This window comes from Peromyscus californicus, unplaced genomic scaffold, assembly GCF_007827085.1.
Source record: "Peromyscus californicus insignis strain IS unplaced genomic scaffold, ASM782708v3 Scaffold_7__1_contigs__length_154581171, whole genome shotgun sequence".
Classification (NCBI taxonomy): Eukaryota; Metazoa; Chordata; class Mammalia; order Rodentia; family Cricetidae; genus Peromyscus; species Peromyscus californicus.
Genome location: NW_026294595.1, coordinates 90195014 through 90211772, shown reverse-complemented (window position 1 = coordinate 90211772; position 16759 = coordinate 90195014). Strand labels below are relative to the sequence as shown.

General features: G+C 41.1%; 1 protein-coding gene across 1 annotated transcript in view; it reads left to right on the top strand.

Annotated features, from left to right (window-relative positions):
* The window catches only part of Meis2 (Meis homeobox 2), a gene marked incomplete at its 5' end in the record, with an annotated part of 207869 nt that overhangs the window by 133991 nt on the left and 57119 nt on the right, over nucleotides 1–16759 (top strand). Inside the window, one exon of the mRNA XM_052723697.1 lies at nucleotides 13618–13694. Within this exon, the coding sequence (XP_052579657.1) occupies nucleotides 13618–13694 (77 nt within the window). The remainder of the gene's footprint in view (nucleotides 1–13617; nucleotides 13695–16759) is intronic.

Below are 16759 nucleotides of genomic sequence, written 5' to 3'. Positions count from 1 at the left end.
ACACGGTTGGGATGTTCACCCTACCTACACTTTCGACCCCTTTGAGATGTGTTATGTTCTCCTGTGTGTTCAAAACTGCCCAGGAATTAAAGGAAGTCAAGCCTTCAGGTAGTGTGCTTCTGAGTTCTATTATGTGAGCTTCTGTAATGTCAGGTTCTAGGTTCTGTCCTATCATCTGGGCATTTAAGATGATGTGCCCTATGATAAAATGTCCTCATTTAGAAAAAGCATAATACTTCCTTAATATATACATATGAACAGTATTTTGAATTTGCTTAATGATTTTCTGGGGCTTATTTCCTGCCATGTGGTAATCCTTAAGTGTTTTGCTAACTCAGAGAACTCAACCTACTCAGCTTATGCTACACAAGGGTCTACTTCTATTACTCAAATAGAAGGGTTTAAATAATTCAGATATTTAAATATAATGTACATGATTGAATCAGTAACACACGCATATCTCCTTTAATGAAAAATTATTTTCTATGGCCAAAGGACCTTTCTCTTGAAAGGTTAATGGTCTTTCAATGTGTTAGATATGAGTCAAGGCAAACTTTACCTGCTGTATACAGCAGGTCTCAAACGCTAGAAGTCTCTGTTGATTATGCAGAAATGCCATGAATGGTAAATATACTATTTCACAGGCACCAACCATCAGACTGCATACTCGATAACCAGAATACATGCTGCCTATACTAGCTAATGCCAGTTGAACTCAACTATAATAAAGGTTGTTCTTTTCAAATCAGTTTTGTGAAAGCACCATTTCCAGAACTTCCAAAATCCTTGTAAGGAATATTTTCTTACAAGAATGGAATGATTTGTTTCTAAAAGTGTAAAGATATGCCACTCAGTTCTAATATTTAAATCCAGAGGAAGAAGAGGTAGCAATTTCTTTCTAATACAATCTTACCATTTTAATTGGGAAAAAATGCAACAAATTGTCATAGACGTATTTCAAAATGTTCCCCATTGTTCCTCTCCTTAAAAATTCCAGTTGAATGCTCCAGGAGTGAGGGAGGATATGGAGGGACTGGGAGGTGAGCAGGTTTGGGGTGCATGATATGAAATTCCCAAAGAATCAATAAAGAATTTTGTTATAAAAATGATGAGCAAATACAAACACAGAGAAATAATTAGGAGACAATTTTCTCTTGAACTCACTTTGGCTACCCAACCTGCAAGAAGTCTTTGAGTTAGTATTTTGTTGTTGTTGTTCAATTAGGAAGAAAATAGCTATATACTAATATTTTGGTAAACTATAAACTTATTATTAAATCATCTTATTGTTTTGCCAAAAAAACCCTTTTAACTTTGATATCTATATTTTCTTTTTTAATTACATTTTTATTGTATTTGTATTTTGGTGCTAGCAAAGACACCCAATCAGAGATCAGAGTATAACCGATGGAAGTTGGTTCTCTTCCACCACGTGGGCCCCATGGATCAAACTCAGTTTGGCAAGCTTGGCAGTAAGGGCCTTCCCCTGCTGAGCCATCTCACTGGTCCCCATGTTTTCTTTTAATTCATAAATGTCTAATTATTTTGGGTTTACTCAGTGTAGCATTCAATCATGGTGCCAGAACTTCAATACTACCAAGCTCTTCCATATTTTAGTATTTGATCACTTTAATCTTGAATGAGTGAATGTTTAGTCTATAGATAGCATATACATACACACACACACACACACACACACACACACACACACACACGTGCATGCATTTTGCTTATTTGTGATACAGATTGGATAATTTATGTTTTTATTTTTAATAACTAGAAGAAATATACGTAGGTATGATGAAAAGACATTTGAAAGTTATTCTGTGTAGTTGATGGAGTTTATCTACAACTCAGAAGCTCATAAAATAACTTTTCTTTTGTTCATCCTTCAGCAACACTTTTTTTTTTTTTTTTTTTTTTTTCGAGACAGGGTTTCTCTGTGTAGCTTTGCGCCTTTTCCTGGAACTCACTTGGTAGCCCAGGCTGGCCTCGAACTCACAGAGATCCGCCTGGCTCTGCCTCCCGAGTGCTGGGATTAAAGGCGTGCGCCACCACCGCCCGGCTCAGCAACACTTTTTAAACAATCTGTATATGCTGTGGCTTGGGTGAAATAGGAACTGGACCCATGCATGTAGACTTCGCAGCACCTTACTTTGCTCCTGTCTTGAAGTAGTTAACTCTCACTATGCAGGCTGCTCTAAAAAGAGGAAGGAAAAACAACTTGATAAGATAAAACCCTGGGGAATTCCAAAACAAATACTGCTAACTGAACTTTTGGATGGCCCGGTTAGGCATTTTCTGGCTGTGGTTATCAGTCAGTGCCTTTATTTACTAGTGAATGCGTAACTAGGGCAAACACTAGGACCCTGTCTTTGTCTTGCTTTGTTGTGTTTGGGAGACTGACTGTTGGTGATATTTCTTAAATATTTAAGCAACCTTAAATGCTAAAACATATTAAAATGCAGGCTTAGAATTAACCAGGAAGAAAGTCAGTTTTTCAAACTCACTTTTTTTTTTTGAAAGAGTGTTCTTCTAAATAGATAGTTATAGCCAGACATTGGTTTTTATACAAAAAGAAGCTTTTTAGAAAAGTAATTCTTCGTCTTTTAACTGGGTTTCTAAATGATGGTGTCTTACACTTTGGGGCATGGAGGTGCTGTTTTGATGAACTTTATAATGTAAGCTTGATCCTATTCAGAAAAGGTGTTTGGGGTTCAGAGACGGCTCAGAGGTTAAGAGCAGTGGCTGCTCTTCCAGAGGACCCAGATTCAATTCCCAGCACACACATGGCAACTCACAACTGTTTGTAGCTCCAGTTCCAAGGGACCCGACACCCTCACACAGACATACATGTAGGTAAAAACACTAATGCACATTAAATAGATAGATAGATAGATAGATAGATAGATAGATAGATAGATAGATATTTTAAAGAAAGGGTGTTTATTTAAAGCTGCCCAGTGGGAACCTGTTTCATAGTAAGATGTCAGAAATGGTCATTTACCATTGAGTTTCCTTTTTACTGTGGCTGCCCATCTAAGGAAGCTGGGTTTATATCCACATTCTTCCTGGTTTTTTTTTTTTTTTTTTTTTTTTTTAATGACGTTTCAACTTATCGGTCACCCCATCCTCTTATCCTGTACTCTGAGATGAGCAAAGAAGATTATAGTCAAACAGTCCCAATGCTTACTCTACAGATAATAACATTTTTTGAAAAAAAAAATAGCATTGTTTAAAGAACCCCTTCCTCTTCAAATACTGCACGCTTTCTCCTGTCAAGCTAGATCTTTGGTGGGGTTTTATGGAATGTCAAATGAAATTATTCATTACAGAGTCCATGCAGATAAAGCTACAGTAAGCAAACTGAGATGGTTCTGTAGCTTTTAGTGTTTCTTGAGAATTCCTTGCTGTTTACCCCACGTTTGTTTTCAGCCAGACTTTTAAGTTACTGAAGGGGTATTGTCCTGGGCTGATGGGTAATCCTCATTTCCTTCTCACTCAGGCTCAGGTGGCATTGTGTCTGGATCTGTTACGGAAGAGCCGTATCTCATCGCGTACCTATGTACCGTATACTTAGGTTTGGTGTTGTGTCGAACAACTGAATCTGTTTACCAGAAAGCAATCAAACGTTAATGAAACCTCCCATGTCTGCGTGCTCTTCCTTGCTTCTCACTTTGTGATCTGAGCTCACCAGTGTTATCAGTCTTTTGTACAAAGGCTTACTCTGAAAGTAAGGACTGAGTGTGGCTATCGGGTGCGGTGTACCCACGTGTGAAGCTGCTCCTTCCTTCCTCTTTGGGGAGCGCCTCTCTTCACCCTTTCTCCTCACTAGCTCTCTAGCTTTTCAGCTTAGCTCACTGCCATTTCTCCAGTTTCAAGAAGTAGCATTTTTAAAATGCAAAGAATTCACGTAACTATATTTTCAAACTTGATTAGTTTGACCCTGGTGTATTGGCTACATCAACAGACCAGGGTATGGCCTAGATTCCGGAAGGAAAATTTGGCTAGCCAGCCCCTGCTTTCAAAGAGAAGTGAGTCTAACCTTAGAACGAGCAATCAAACACTGGTAGTATAATGTGGCAAATGGGGAAAGTTCAGGGAGGGTGTCTGTGTTACTAAGTAGCTAACGACAAAATCTGAACACTGGTATTTGTAATTCCTAAGTAGATATAAGATCTATAAAAATGTTCCTTGGGGTTCTGTAATATGAAATGTCTTCTTTCTGGGGGTAACAGGGGTGTCTTAAAAGAAGAGATGCCAACTGGGCAAGCCACTGGGCAAGTGATTCTGCATCTCCAGCCTGGGTTTCATTAGGCATAAAATGAGAAGCTTGGATTAGATGGCCCCTGATGTCCTTTCCAGTTGAGTGTGTGAGTTTTTCGTTTGCAGTTCACTGGAAAAAATCTAAATAGCCTAAACCTGTTTTGAAATCTATTTCAACAAATGATCCATAAAATAAATAAGCACAAAATTCAATTTTTTGGAAAAGTGGTCTGGCTGTAGAACAGTGTGGCCCCATAAAATATTAATTCGATCACGGGGTAGAGATGTGAAATGATTGCTAAATGAGTCAAGGCCTTATTTGGGACTTTGGGTTCATTTAGTAAGATTGCCATTAGGCGTGGAGGCAGTGTAACATGCATGGCCAAGCAGCTCATGGGAGCGTCCTAACAAATGTTAAATAAAAATTATCTTTCTCTAGCCCTACGAATATATTTCCATTATGTTCAAAATAAAACTCTACTGAGCTTTTAATTCTCTGTCAGTAGGAAAATAATATTTTTGCTGTGTTTAAAATTGAAATCTTCTTCGGAAATGGCTTCTGCGGTGTTTTTCTAATACATGTTTGGCTTTCTAATACATGTTTGGCTTCCATTTTGGAGTTGTGAAGTAAAGTGTGTGTCAGTGGTAGCTGACCGTTGAAGAATCTTTTCTCTTCTACTAGATAAACCCTGTCTGAGCTGTTAGAAGATGATCCTGTAACAGACCTCCTTGGAAATACAGAGGTCTTTCTCCGTGATCCTAACCACCTTCTTCCTTTAGTCTTAACGTTAGTACCTTATATGATGTCTTTTCATTCCTTGCTTTTATGCTAACCAAGTACTCTGTCCATGGATATTTATCTCCAGCTCTGCTTTGCCCTGGTTAGACTTGAACTTGCGATCCCCCTGCCTCAGCCTCCCAAGTACTTGGAATTACAGGCCTAAGCCCAGGCTCTCTCTGAAACCCTTTGCCTCCTTCCGTCCTGCTAGAATTAAAGCATGGGCCACCACATTTAGCTCTTTGTTCTCTGGCCTTTCCACTGTGCCTCCAAGTCAACCAAATATTAATATTTCATGATCTAATCATTGTTAAAATCTCTTAAGCCTTTTCTCAATTTTAGAGGGTACAGTTGTTATAATTTAATCTATTTATTTCCATATAAACTTAAATGAAAACAAGTCTCCCATAAATAGCCACATTTCTTTCTCTCAAATATATATCTGGCATAAAAAATTTTAGAAACTACTCATTTGAATTCTAAGCTTGTGTTTCCATGACACCAAACATCTGGATAAAGATGGGAAAACTCAGATGTTTTCAAATACCCAGATAGTGTGTTGTTAAAACAGTTAAATGACTATCTGAACCTTTCCATATTTATCTGGGGATTTATTCATTGCATACGAATAAATACAGCAAAGGCAGTCCTTCCTATCAAAAAAACAAAACAAAACCGCCCAAGGTCAGAAGGAATGCACTGGCTCACAAGTATGTATCGAAGACTTACTATACAGAAAGCTCTGTGCTAAGTGCTACAAAAGTTCAAGGTTAAATAAGACATGACTTTTCAGATTAGTGAAGGATGTTACCCAAGTGCATATATTTACATAAAGATGAGTAGAGGAAACACAAGAGAAGAGGGAAGACAAAGGAGTTTGGAGAGAAATGATTACTTCCAGCTCTGGGCATCCCTCACTGTTTGTTTGGAAGGTTGAGGGTACCCGAACTGTGGAAACGATGGAGATGTCAGAATCACATAAATGTGAAATACACTTTCCCTCTGGAATTCAAGTCAAGTAACCCTGAATTAGTCTGATGATCGCAGTGGGCTCTGTTACTTCCTACTGTCACATCCTCTGGTTACTAGAAGGTCTTTGCAATTTAATATTTCTCAGATATTTTGTCTAGCAGATTTATATGCATGTCCCTTAAGAGTTTCCACTTTACACAAGAAACAGGCTGGTGCTTTCTGAGGTCATTGTATGGAAACAGCAACACAATTCTACCTCATGTTTTGCTTTTCCAACTTAAATAGAAAATCTTCACAATTCCACATTCATTGCACGTCCAGAGTTCTATCTTTCTGATTTTGTGATGTTTTAATCAGCTGGAATCACAACTTGGACAAATGATTTCAAATCCTGAGCTGTCTGTCTGTTTTCTGCTGTGCTTGATAAAGCAGAATGATGGGCCTTGGTCCTCTCCTGATCCTTTTCCTTCTTCCTCTACCTCCTTATCTTATGCCCCAAAACAAATACAAAATAAAATAAATACTCACTTTCAGCTGAGGCGGGGGGGGGGGGGGGGGGGGGGGGGGGGGGGTTTAGCAAACTAAGAAAAATCCACATCATCTGAATTGGGTTATGGGTGTTAGTTGTGACCAATTTGTGCATCCAAACGACTGAAAGTGAAGACAGGCCAGTTTTAGGTAAATTTACATCCAGGTATAAAAAAGGTACCAGAAATCTGTTGTCTATAGGAGCATTCTTCATAGTCAGGTTCCTTTTCCCCATTTGATGCCAACAAAGTTCATTTCCACACCAAGCACACACCCTACTCTCTAGGAGCCGCAGTGAATGAAGAGATAGATGTTTGGCAGTCCCATGATAAAATTCCTTAATCTAACTTGGATGTCTTCCATGCAGACAGCATAGTTAACCATGCTGATTGGCTAAGCCCAAGTCACTTTATCACAGCTTAGCATATTCCCAAGGTAAAAATCAAGGCACTGTTACCAAAGGAAGGGGGAAACTACACTTCGGGGGAAAATGTGAATGCTAGAATGAAAAAGTCTTCCATTAAATGTAAGGATGACACACCAGAAGGCCACAATACTGAGCCATATACTATGAAGAAGAAAGGCTCTATTATGGGGACTCCAGCTTGTAAGCAGTAAGGAAACCAGCAATAATCAAACAGGCACCTGGAACTGAGCAGAGTGCAGAAGGCAAGAGGATTGCCATGGGTTCGAGGCATGTGAGTTCTGTGTAGCCTGGCAACCTGCGCTATGCTACAGAGTAAGACTGCCTCAAAAAAGCCAAAATGAAGGAAGGAAAGGAGAAAGGATGGAAGGAAGAGAGGAGAAAAAAGAAAGAAAGGAAGAAGGAAGGAAGGAAGGAAGAAGGAAGGAAGGAAGGAAGGAAGGAAGGAAGGAAGGAAGGAAGGAAGGAAGGAAGGAGAACTGCTCCAGCTGCTGCTTAGCAAAAGGAGCAGTAGGCTTTATTGATTTTCTGGGGTGGGCTGAACTTCTCTAATTGTCAATTAGTCATGGGCACAGTTTCAAAGATGTTCTTCCCGTGTATAAACATGCTGGCCTTGTACTTGGTGGACTAAAGGGCAGTCAGCCTCACTCAGGAACTGCTGAGGTATCCTGATGTCATCATTTTGTGTAAATGTCCTAGCCTTGTGGTTTAGACCAGGTCTCATGACAAGGCCCTGAACTCCAAGTGCCTGTTGGCAAAGAAAGGTAGAGCAGAAGAAATGCACGCCAGTTCCCGTGAGCAATCGGGGAAGTTAGCCCTGCATGAAACAGTTCTCAAGCGATCAGCATGTCTACATCCAAAGCTCGGTGGAGAATGACCCAAAGGGGGAAGCAGCGAAGGTGACAGACACGACATAAAGACAGAGAGAGGCCCAGCCTTTGGTCCCATTCAGTCACCTATCAGGAGGAGTCAGGATTTGGCAAAAATGGTCTTCAAATTTCCACAAAATAGGTTATGCAACTGTTATCACAGTCATTCGTTAGAGCAAGCTAGCAAGATGCTAAGAATGTATCCTCAGCCCTGTGAGCTCCAAAATGTGTGTGTGTGTGTGTGTGTGTGTGTGTGTGTGTGTGTGTGTGTGTAAGTCCAATGAGAACAAATGCTGTGATTTTGATCCGTTGGTTGGTCTTACATCAGAAGTGATTCTGGGGAGAAAGGGGGAAGAGAATTAGTTAACCGTCAGGAAACTGTGTTATTATGCTGGCTCGGATGCTTGCTGTCTCAGGTACAGCCCTTGGAGCCCCCACTGTCTCACCACCCAGGCTTAGATCTCAAGCCCAGTCATATGTAAGACGAAAAAGAACCACTGACAAAACTCAGAAGGGAAGGAACGGTTAGGCTCGCCATTCCTGCTGCAAAGACAGAGCAGCACAGAGACGCAGCCGGGGCGGTGGTGTGACGGGCTTTTCGTCCCAGCACTCGGGAGGCGGAGGCAGGCGGGCAGGACTCTTGGAGGTGGAGACAGGCCAGCCTGCTCTACCCAGCAAGTTCCAAGTTAGCCAGAGCTACCTCGTGAAACCCTGCTTCTAAAAGTAAAAAAGTAGTGAGAGAGTAGAAGAGAAATACAAAAGAGAAAGAAAAAACCCACATGAAGCTTTTTTTGTTAGGGAGCTACACCAAGGAGAGATGTAAATAAGACAGGGCAGCGAAGACGTAAGATTACAAGTATCGAGTAAATTTCTTTGGAAATTTCGTGGAAGATAATACCTTGAGAAACCAAGATTTGGGGGTGGGGGCTTTAAAATGTCTTTTGTGTTGTTACTTTATGTTTCATCTTTAAAACTGATGAAAAAGTGCATTCTATTCATGGTATAGGAATTGTCCACGTAAGAAAAAGTTGATAAATTCATGATAATTGGCTCAATTTGACCTTTTATTAGAAGATGCATTTATTTACGCAAGGGATAAGTCCTTTGTACCCAGGGAGTATGGTTCTAGATCGCTAAATGATATCCCACCAAAGCAGTTTCTTTGTCCACATTGGGGAAGTTACTTTGAGGGTTTTATATGTAGCTAACATAAACAAAATCAAGATCATATCGGCGGAGAGATGCCTCAGAGGCTAAGAGCACATACTGCTCTTTCAGAGGACCTGAGTTTGGTTCCCACCATCCACATTCAGCAGCTCACAACTCCGAGTAACTCTAGATCTAAGGAGAATCTAATGCATCTGGCTTCCAAGAGCAAGAGCAACTGAACTCACATGTACAGACACTCCTACACACACACACACACACACAATTTAAAATGAAATCTTAAAGAAAGAACAGACATGCATAAGAAAGAGATTTAAAAAAAAAAAAAACAAAGCAACCTGGGTTAACTCTGTAAAGTGAATATGTGAGGGGAGAGGTGGGGGGTGGGTCATTGTCCCCATGGAAACAGGAATTCATCTCATCTAACATCCTTCACATTAAGTAGCTTAACCATTTTTCTGTTGCATTACATCATTACACAAAGTAATTTGACAAATTATATAGCCTTGGCTGGCCTGGAACTCCTTATCTAGCCCAGGCTGGCCTCAGACTCACAGATATCGACCTGCTTGTGCCTTCCTAGTGCTGGGATTAAAGAAGTGAACCACCACACTCCCACCCAACCCCAACCACCCCATTCTCCCCACTGCTGGCTTAGAAAAAAAATCACATTTCATTCAACTTTAATCCAGTTGGTAGATGTTTAGGTGACTTACAGTGTTTCAATCTTGCAAACAAACAACTCCCTCTTTACTTCATCATGCATTTCTAGTTTGTGGGGTGATTTGAAATATCACTTAAAATTTTACAACATCAGCATAAATCTTTGCAACACAGAATGAAATTCATGATCAGTCCGTTCTAGTTTGGACATTATTGGAGAAGGACTAGTCACAAATGATCATTATTAAGTGCTTTTTCACCCAAATGTCTCAGGGATGTAATGGAAGGATGTAGCTCCTCTGCTTCCATGCACTTGATCTACAAAGCACCACATACTTGGTCTACCCTACGAAGAAGGAGGGGAGGCCTGTTGTGGCTTGACTAAAGAGACATCTTGCTTTCAAGTGGATTTGTACATGAGACTCAATTAGAGAACATTTCCTATCTTCATTGAATCATGAGCTATGCATGCCCTTTTCACTTTCCCAACCTTTGTTAGTTGATATTTCAAGTAAAAGGACCTTTAAGGATGTGCTGTTATTCACTGGTGGCCTTGGGACTATTTTGAGATGTAAAAATCCTTAACCTTTAGTGCTTTATTGATGATGCACTCATCATCAATGCTATTGTGTGACAACATGTGCTCTTAGGAAGAAGCCCAGCGAACTCTGGGCCACTGGACCCAAGTGAGTTGGCCCCCAACAGTGAACAGTCAAAACTATAGCTTTAGGCCAAGAACATGGAGATTGACTACAAATTATTGCTTGTGGTCCACTTCCAGTTTCCAAGTGCAAACATACCAAAGTTTATTTTAAATTTGAGCCAGTCAGACATTTAGTAATATACATCAAAGAAAGAGCGAAGGCTTCCCCTGTTTATTATTTCAACATGATGTCTGTCCCAATAAAGTATGCACATGATAGATCACGAGGAGAAGTCCTTCAATTCCGTGGTTTGCCCTTAAATCTGAACATATACTTGTAAATTAATCCAAAACACATTGTCACGTTCCAATCCCTCTGAAAGCTGATTGTTCTCAATCACTCTTTTAATTTTGGAAATCCAGTGGCCGACTGCCAGGTCACTTACAGATCAGCAGTCCACCCCATGCATAAAAGGGGCGTGAATCTGGAGTGCTCAAAACCCACAGGATGGCACTCAAAGAACTTTAAACTTATTCTAGTCTTCCATATTAATTAAAAAAAAGCCATCTGTGCAAGGTGAATTTTGGTAAGGTACCAATGTTTTTAATGATTCTGGATGGAATTTGAAACTGCTTATGAAATAGAGAAAGTATAGCAAGGGATTCCCAAGATAAAATGCACTGTTTATAAAATTCCGCAGTCATCTGACTACATTTTTAATAAAACACTAGAAAGCATTCTTGTTATTCAATCAGAATTTACAATCAAACTTGAAGGAATTGGCTCTGCAGCAATCTAGTAACATCCACTTTCTACTTTTCTCCTAAACTACTTTTGTTCATCTAAACTCTCTCTGTCTCTGTCTCTGTCTCTGTCTCTCATACACACACACACACACACACACACACACACACACACACACACACACCTCACACTTGTCAGAACTTTTTTGGCAAATGCAGAAAGCAACTCACATACATGGCACATGACGGAGATAGAGAGGAGAGAGAGACACACACAGAGAGAGGGAGAGGGCGGGAGAGAGAGAGAGACTGAGACAGAGACTGAGACTGAATAAAGCAGCAGCACACTGAGGCACATTGTATTTCCAGCCCCTTTCTATACATTTGGAGGAATGCCTCTTTATTTTCATTTTGATTATTGCTGTTTGCACAATTTCTCCCCCTGGGCTGACAACCTATAAACCTAGGCTTTCAAAAATCAGAGTGGCAGAAACTCAAAAGAGGATCACTGCCTTGAATTTGGCCAGGAAATACCTTGACAAGAAGGATTTTTTTTTAAATTGTCATTTGCTCCCCAACCAGTGCGTTCAGTCAATTAAAATTTGGACTGAAGGCCTCCTCCAGTTTGAAGGCACCTCCGAGTCTGTGATGAACAATCCTTGTTTGTGAGTCATTCATTTTCTCCATTACCAAAAGGAGAATAGAGGACAATTACATTGTTTGGACGAATCGGGGTGTTAGGAGGAGTATTTGTCACGGAGGCAGAGTGCAGCACCTGACAGGCAGCGATGGATGGCCAGGAATGAGTGTGAGTGGCCGAAGCAGCCTCATAGGATGCAAATTACTGACTGTGGATTCCAATTTACCCTGTTCATTTTTCTTGCCTGTGCTGAAGACCATTAGTGGTTTTTGAAGCAGTGAAGGGGTCATTACTAATGTGGGGAGGCTCTAGCAGGAGGGGGAAGGAGGGGCAAAGCCTTCTGTAATTACACAGCTTTAAGGAACAGGCTGCAGGCCCTAGCCAAAAAAGTGTCAACACCTCGCAATCAGAAAAATTTATTTTCATTTTATGCTTAACCCATATTAACTCAACATTATCATCTTTCTTTGTTAACATTTGAAGAATATTAAAAGCCTGGCTTCTATATTAATACAGATCTAGTTAACCCTTTTGCTATACAGGGGATTTTGTTGAACCTGATGGCATATGGGTTCTTGAATAAACCATCATGCACATTTTAGGGAATGTATGCTATTATAGAAGATGAAATACCTGAGAATTGAATTCTTAGATGATTGAAAAAAACATCCCCTCCCTCAAATGCTGGGATGATTAGAATACTTTAAAGACTTATTTGTATTACTCCTAGTTATGTGTATTGAGGGGGGGATGTGCATGTGAGTGCAGGTGCTGTCCTAGACCAGAGGCCCCAAATACCCTGGAGCTGGAATTATAGGCAGCTGTAAAATGCCCAACATGGGTTCTGGGAACTGAACTGGGGTCCTCTGCAGAAGAGGTAGGAGGCTCCTTAGCACTGAACCACCTCTCCAGCCCTTGATGACCTTCAGTGATGTTGGTGAGATTACGACTCAGGGCTTTCTAGTCAATGAACAACTGTGACATGGGGATCAAAGTTTACCTTTGTGTTTAAAAAAAACCAGTGAATTTTGAACAGATGTGTTTCATAATTACATGCCCTCCAGCAAGAACTTCTTGAAGGAAATGTATGATTGTAAAATAACAATCCTGGGTTTCAAGATGAGGGAGGAAAAGGGAGAGGAGGCTAATGGAAGGGCTGGTCATTATCAGTGGGAGTGAACTCTGATGGAAGGAAAGAGTTAAAAATTGAAACCTATGGCTTGGTTCTCTTGCTGCTCTACTTGAAGTTAGCATGGAAACATTCCCTAGGAAGCATGGCATAGAACTGACTCCTTCTTCCCTGAGATGTGAAATGTATGCACAGGGTGAGGGACAGGTCCTCTATGCAAGTCATTGTACATGACCTTGATAGCCTAGAAAACTAATCAGTAAAAATTGAAAAATCCCAATCTCATCCCTGCAAAGGACTCTACATCCACTCATTTGCTTTGGCTTCCAAAATAGTTGTGATTACATATTGGTAAATGGTCCAAATGTAGTTAGCCTCATATCAACTAAGAAATAACGGTTATGTGGACCAGTCTCTCAGAGGTAGCAAAGAGTATGAATTCCATGTAACCCTCTAGTGAGCAAAGGAAGTGGGTCCACAAATCCCCTACATACAACAGACAGAAATAGGGACACCCAGAACTCTGATGCCATTCCAGCACGGTGGATCAAAGACAGAGAGTCACCTAGGTACCTGGACTTTCATTGCTGGTCCTACAGAGTGTGACAGGAAGTTGGGATTGCCCCCACGGGCTCCAGTCCACATTTTGTCAGCAAGTTAAATGGATTTTTCCATGTGATGAGGAGAATCAAGCCGTGGGATAAAGAATGCACCAAGGGTGGTTTCACGCTGAGAAGTATGTGTATCTTTCCCAACTTCTGACGCATCTTTTCAAACATTTGTCTTTTCATTAGCACCCGTACCCTTCCGAAGAGCAGAAGAAACAGTTAGCGCAAGACACAGGACTGACAATTCTCCAAGTAAACAACTGGTGAGTGACCCCAAGATCATCCTCCCTTGACCAAAGGGGGGCTTCCTGATCGTTGTTTCTTTTCTTTCTTGATTTTGTTCCTGGAACAAAGGAAATCAATGGTAATGACTGCGTTTCTTCCCCGGGGTGTGAAATGTATGCCTAGGATGAGGGACAGGTAGCCTCGGCAAGTGGGTTTTGTGGGGTTTCTTCTTCTTTCTGACTCTTTTGTTTTCTTCTCCCCTACGCTCACTTTTCTCATCTCTGATCGTTTCAAATTCTCCAGCTGAATCACAAATTCCATCTGGCTGGTTCCTGTTAGATACTGTTGTCTGTGTGTTTTTCACAATGCTCACACACAGCCACTGCTTCTGGGAAGGTTCCTTTTGTCTGGACTCTGAGGAACAATATAGACACAGGGGGGTTGAGGTTTGGTTTGGTTTTAGACTTTTGTATCTTCTCATAGGTATTTATGTACTCTAATTTTTCTTATAGAAGAGAAGGTTTTTTCCATTTTTAGCGTATGATTTAGATTACTGGCATGGTGGTATATGGGCCATCTACCCTTTGTACATGGCTTAGAGGGTAACTGAGGAAAAAGGAGGGGTAGGGGATTAAATAAAATGATCACAGTGGCCAAGAAATGATATAGGAATTACTTATCAAAATACTGGCCCAGGTTTTATCAGCGGCTTAATTTTGTTCTGTACATTCTTGGGGTGATGTTCAGATTAATTGAACTGACAGTTCTCTTTCAAAATTCAAGGGAAGTATTTGCACGGATTTCAGGCCTTATACAAACTTAATTACATGGAACTCCACTTTATCATTCTAATTCCATGTAGCAGAGGTTGTATTTACAAATGAGAAGTCTCTGGCTTTATTCACAGCTTTCCTTAATATATTTATCAAAGCAGGTTCATTTACAAAGTGCTCTATCTGTGGGATACAGGCAGGCAGACATTAACAAAGCTTTTAGGTTTATCAGGCTCGCTGCCTGATGAGCTACCCGAGGGTCAATTGATTTTGTGGTTCTGTGATTCATTTTTTTCTCATTTTTCTAGGATCACAATGAGAGACATGCTTGGAGAATTAGCCAGTTTGTCTGCCTTATCTGTCAGGCAATTTTTTTTTTCCCAGGGAAGTCAAGCTACTTAAATTGGCCACAGGAACTGTCGTTATCTGACTTTAATGCACCCTATAGTGTGGATAGCATTTCAATTACACCAGTAACCAAAGCTTAGCTGCAGCCTTTTCATGCCTCCTGTTGTACAGAAAGTGATGTGCCTACCTACAGAAGCAGAAAATTGAGTTGCCTTGCTTCTGTCAGGGTGATTAATGCAGAAATAAACTGCTAACCTGAAAGGAGAGGCAGAAAGAAGGGGTAGACAATACAGACTGGAATTCTCTTTAATTTCCTTCTAAAGATTGGAGCTATATGTGCATTTAAAGACACCCTTTAGAGTGAAATCTTGGAATAAAGGTTATAATCTCCAGGGTAAGATGTGTCCGGACGGGCAGGGATGGGGGCCTGCTGATGGGAATAGATAATATTTTATAAATGTATACATTCTCATTCATGTTCCCAGTTCAAGCAATCAGTGGTCTGAAACAATAAAATAAATACTTTCTGGGCCCCATTTATTGTTTTCTATGCACAGATTTCCAGTGTAAGCTACTGCAAATCCAATGGTGCCCGGTCCAATTAACATTAGAAAATTGTTTTTTGTAAACTTGGGCCCATTCGGGGAAGTTGTGCAGGGGACATTTGAAGGAAATGGAATGCTTCTATGCTGATATTTGGCCTTGACATTTGACCTCTCTTTGAAAACCCGTCACATATCATCCGTTCTCGGCACTTTTTGATGTAGTCATTGCCCTTGAAGAGAAAAGACGTCTCAGTCCTCAATCGAAAGACCAGCCTCCCTCACAGACACCTGGCTGGAGCCTGGAAGAAAGGACCCTTCCTTTCTGAATTCCACGGAGCCCCAAGGCATGTGCAGGAGTTCAGTTGGTGTGATATTTGGGGTTTCTTGTTTCTCTGTTCTTTGGGCTACATTTGCCGAGGGTGAGGAATGACAGTCTGTCATGCGGCACACGTGCCTTAATATGGGATAAATGTTGACACCTCCATCTCTACAAAATAATTCCATCTTTCTAATTTTCACACTTCCTTCTGGAAAATTCTGTAATCCTGCCCTCAGGTCCAATTCTTAGCTAATAGCTACCATAACTTTGATAACAAGGTGTGACTCCCGAGGATGGCTCCGTAAGTACCCCTGAAACACTGCCAAGAGTTTAAGACAGGGGCCCCCTACCTGGGGATTTCAGAAAGAAATCTGGAAAGGAGCACTCCCAACCTTGGTACATTTTGAACTTGTCCAGTTCCTTGGCAAAGTCACGTTTGAAGCAGCGCTGCCTAGCCTCCCTCAGGAGGCTTCAGAGTCATGGCTTCTGAGGATGCCAGATAGTGATGAGAAGAGTGGCCCATAAACGAGTTTTCTCAGGAAAAGAAGGGCAAAAGTAGTTCCTGGGGCTGGAGAGACGGCTCGGTGATGAAGAGCACTTGCTGTTCTGCTTCCAGAAGACCCAAGTGTGATTCTCAGCACCCAAGTCACGTGGCTCCCAACCACCTATATCTCCAGCTCCAGGGGATCTGATTCCCTCTTCCAGCCTCTGTGGGCATATCCTCAACACACACACACACACACACACACACACACACACACACACACACACACACACACACGTCACACACGCAAATACACACATACACGTAAATAAAAGTTAAATTTAAAAGAAAAGGTTTAGAAACGAATAGTCTCTGAACTTTAAGCACCCCTACACACATCAGCCAGCTGTGGCCAGGTGTCCAGTCTTACACGCCACTATTCCCAGGGAGTTAGGGTGGTCCAGGAAACATCCAGATCAGTCAGACCTTCTGTTGTTCTGTGTTGATCCTCACTTTTGAAGCAGAAAGGGCAAGGTGTTTAAGCAGTACTGTCAGCTAACATCCCCAGTAATAAGCGATGGAACATGGCCGCACGCACCCAATGAGAACAATAAGCAGTGAAAACAGGCCAGTT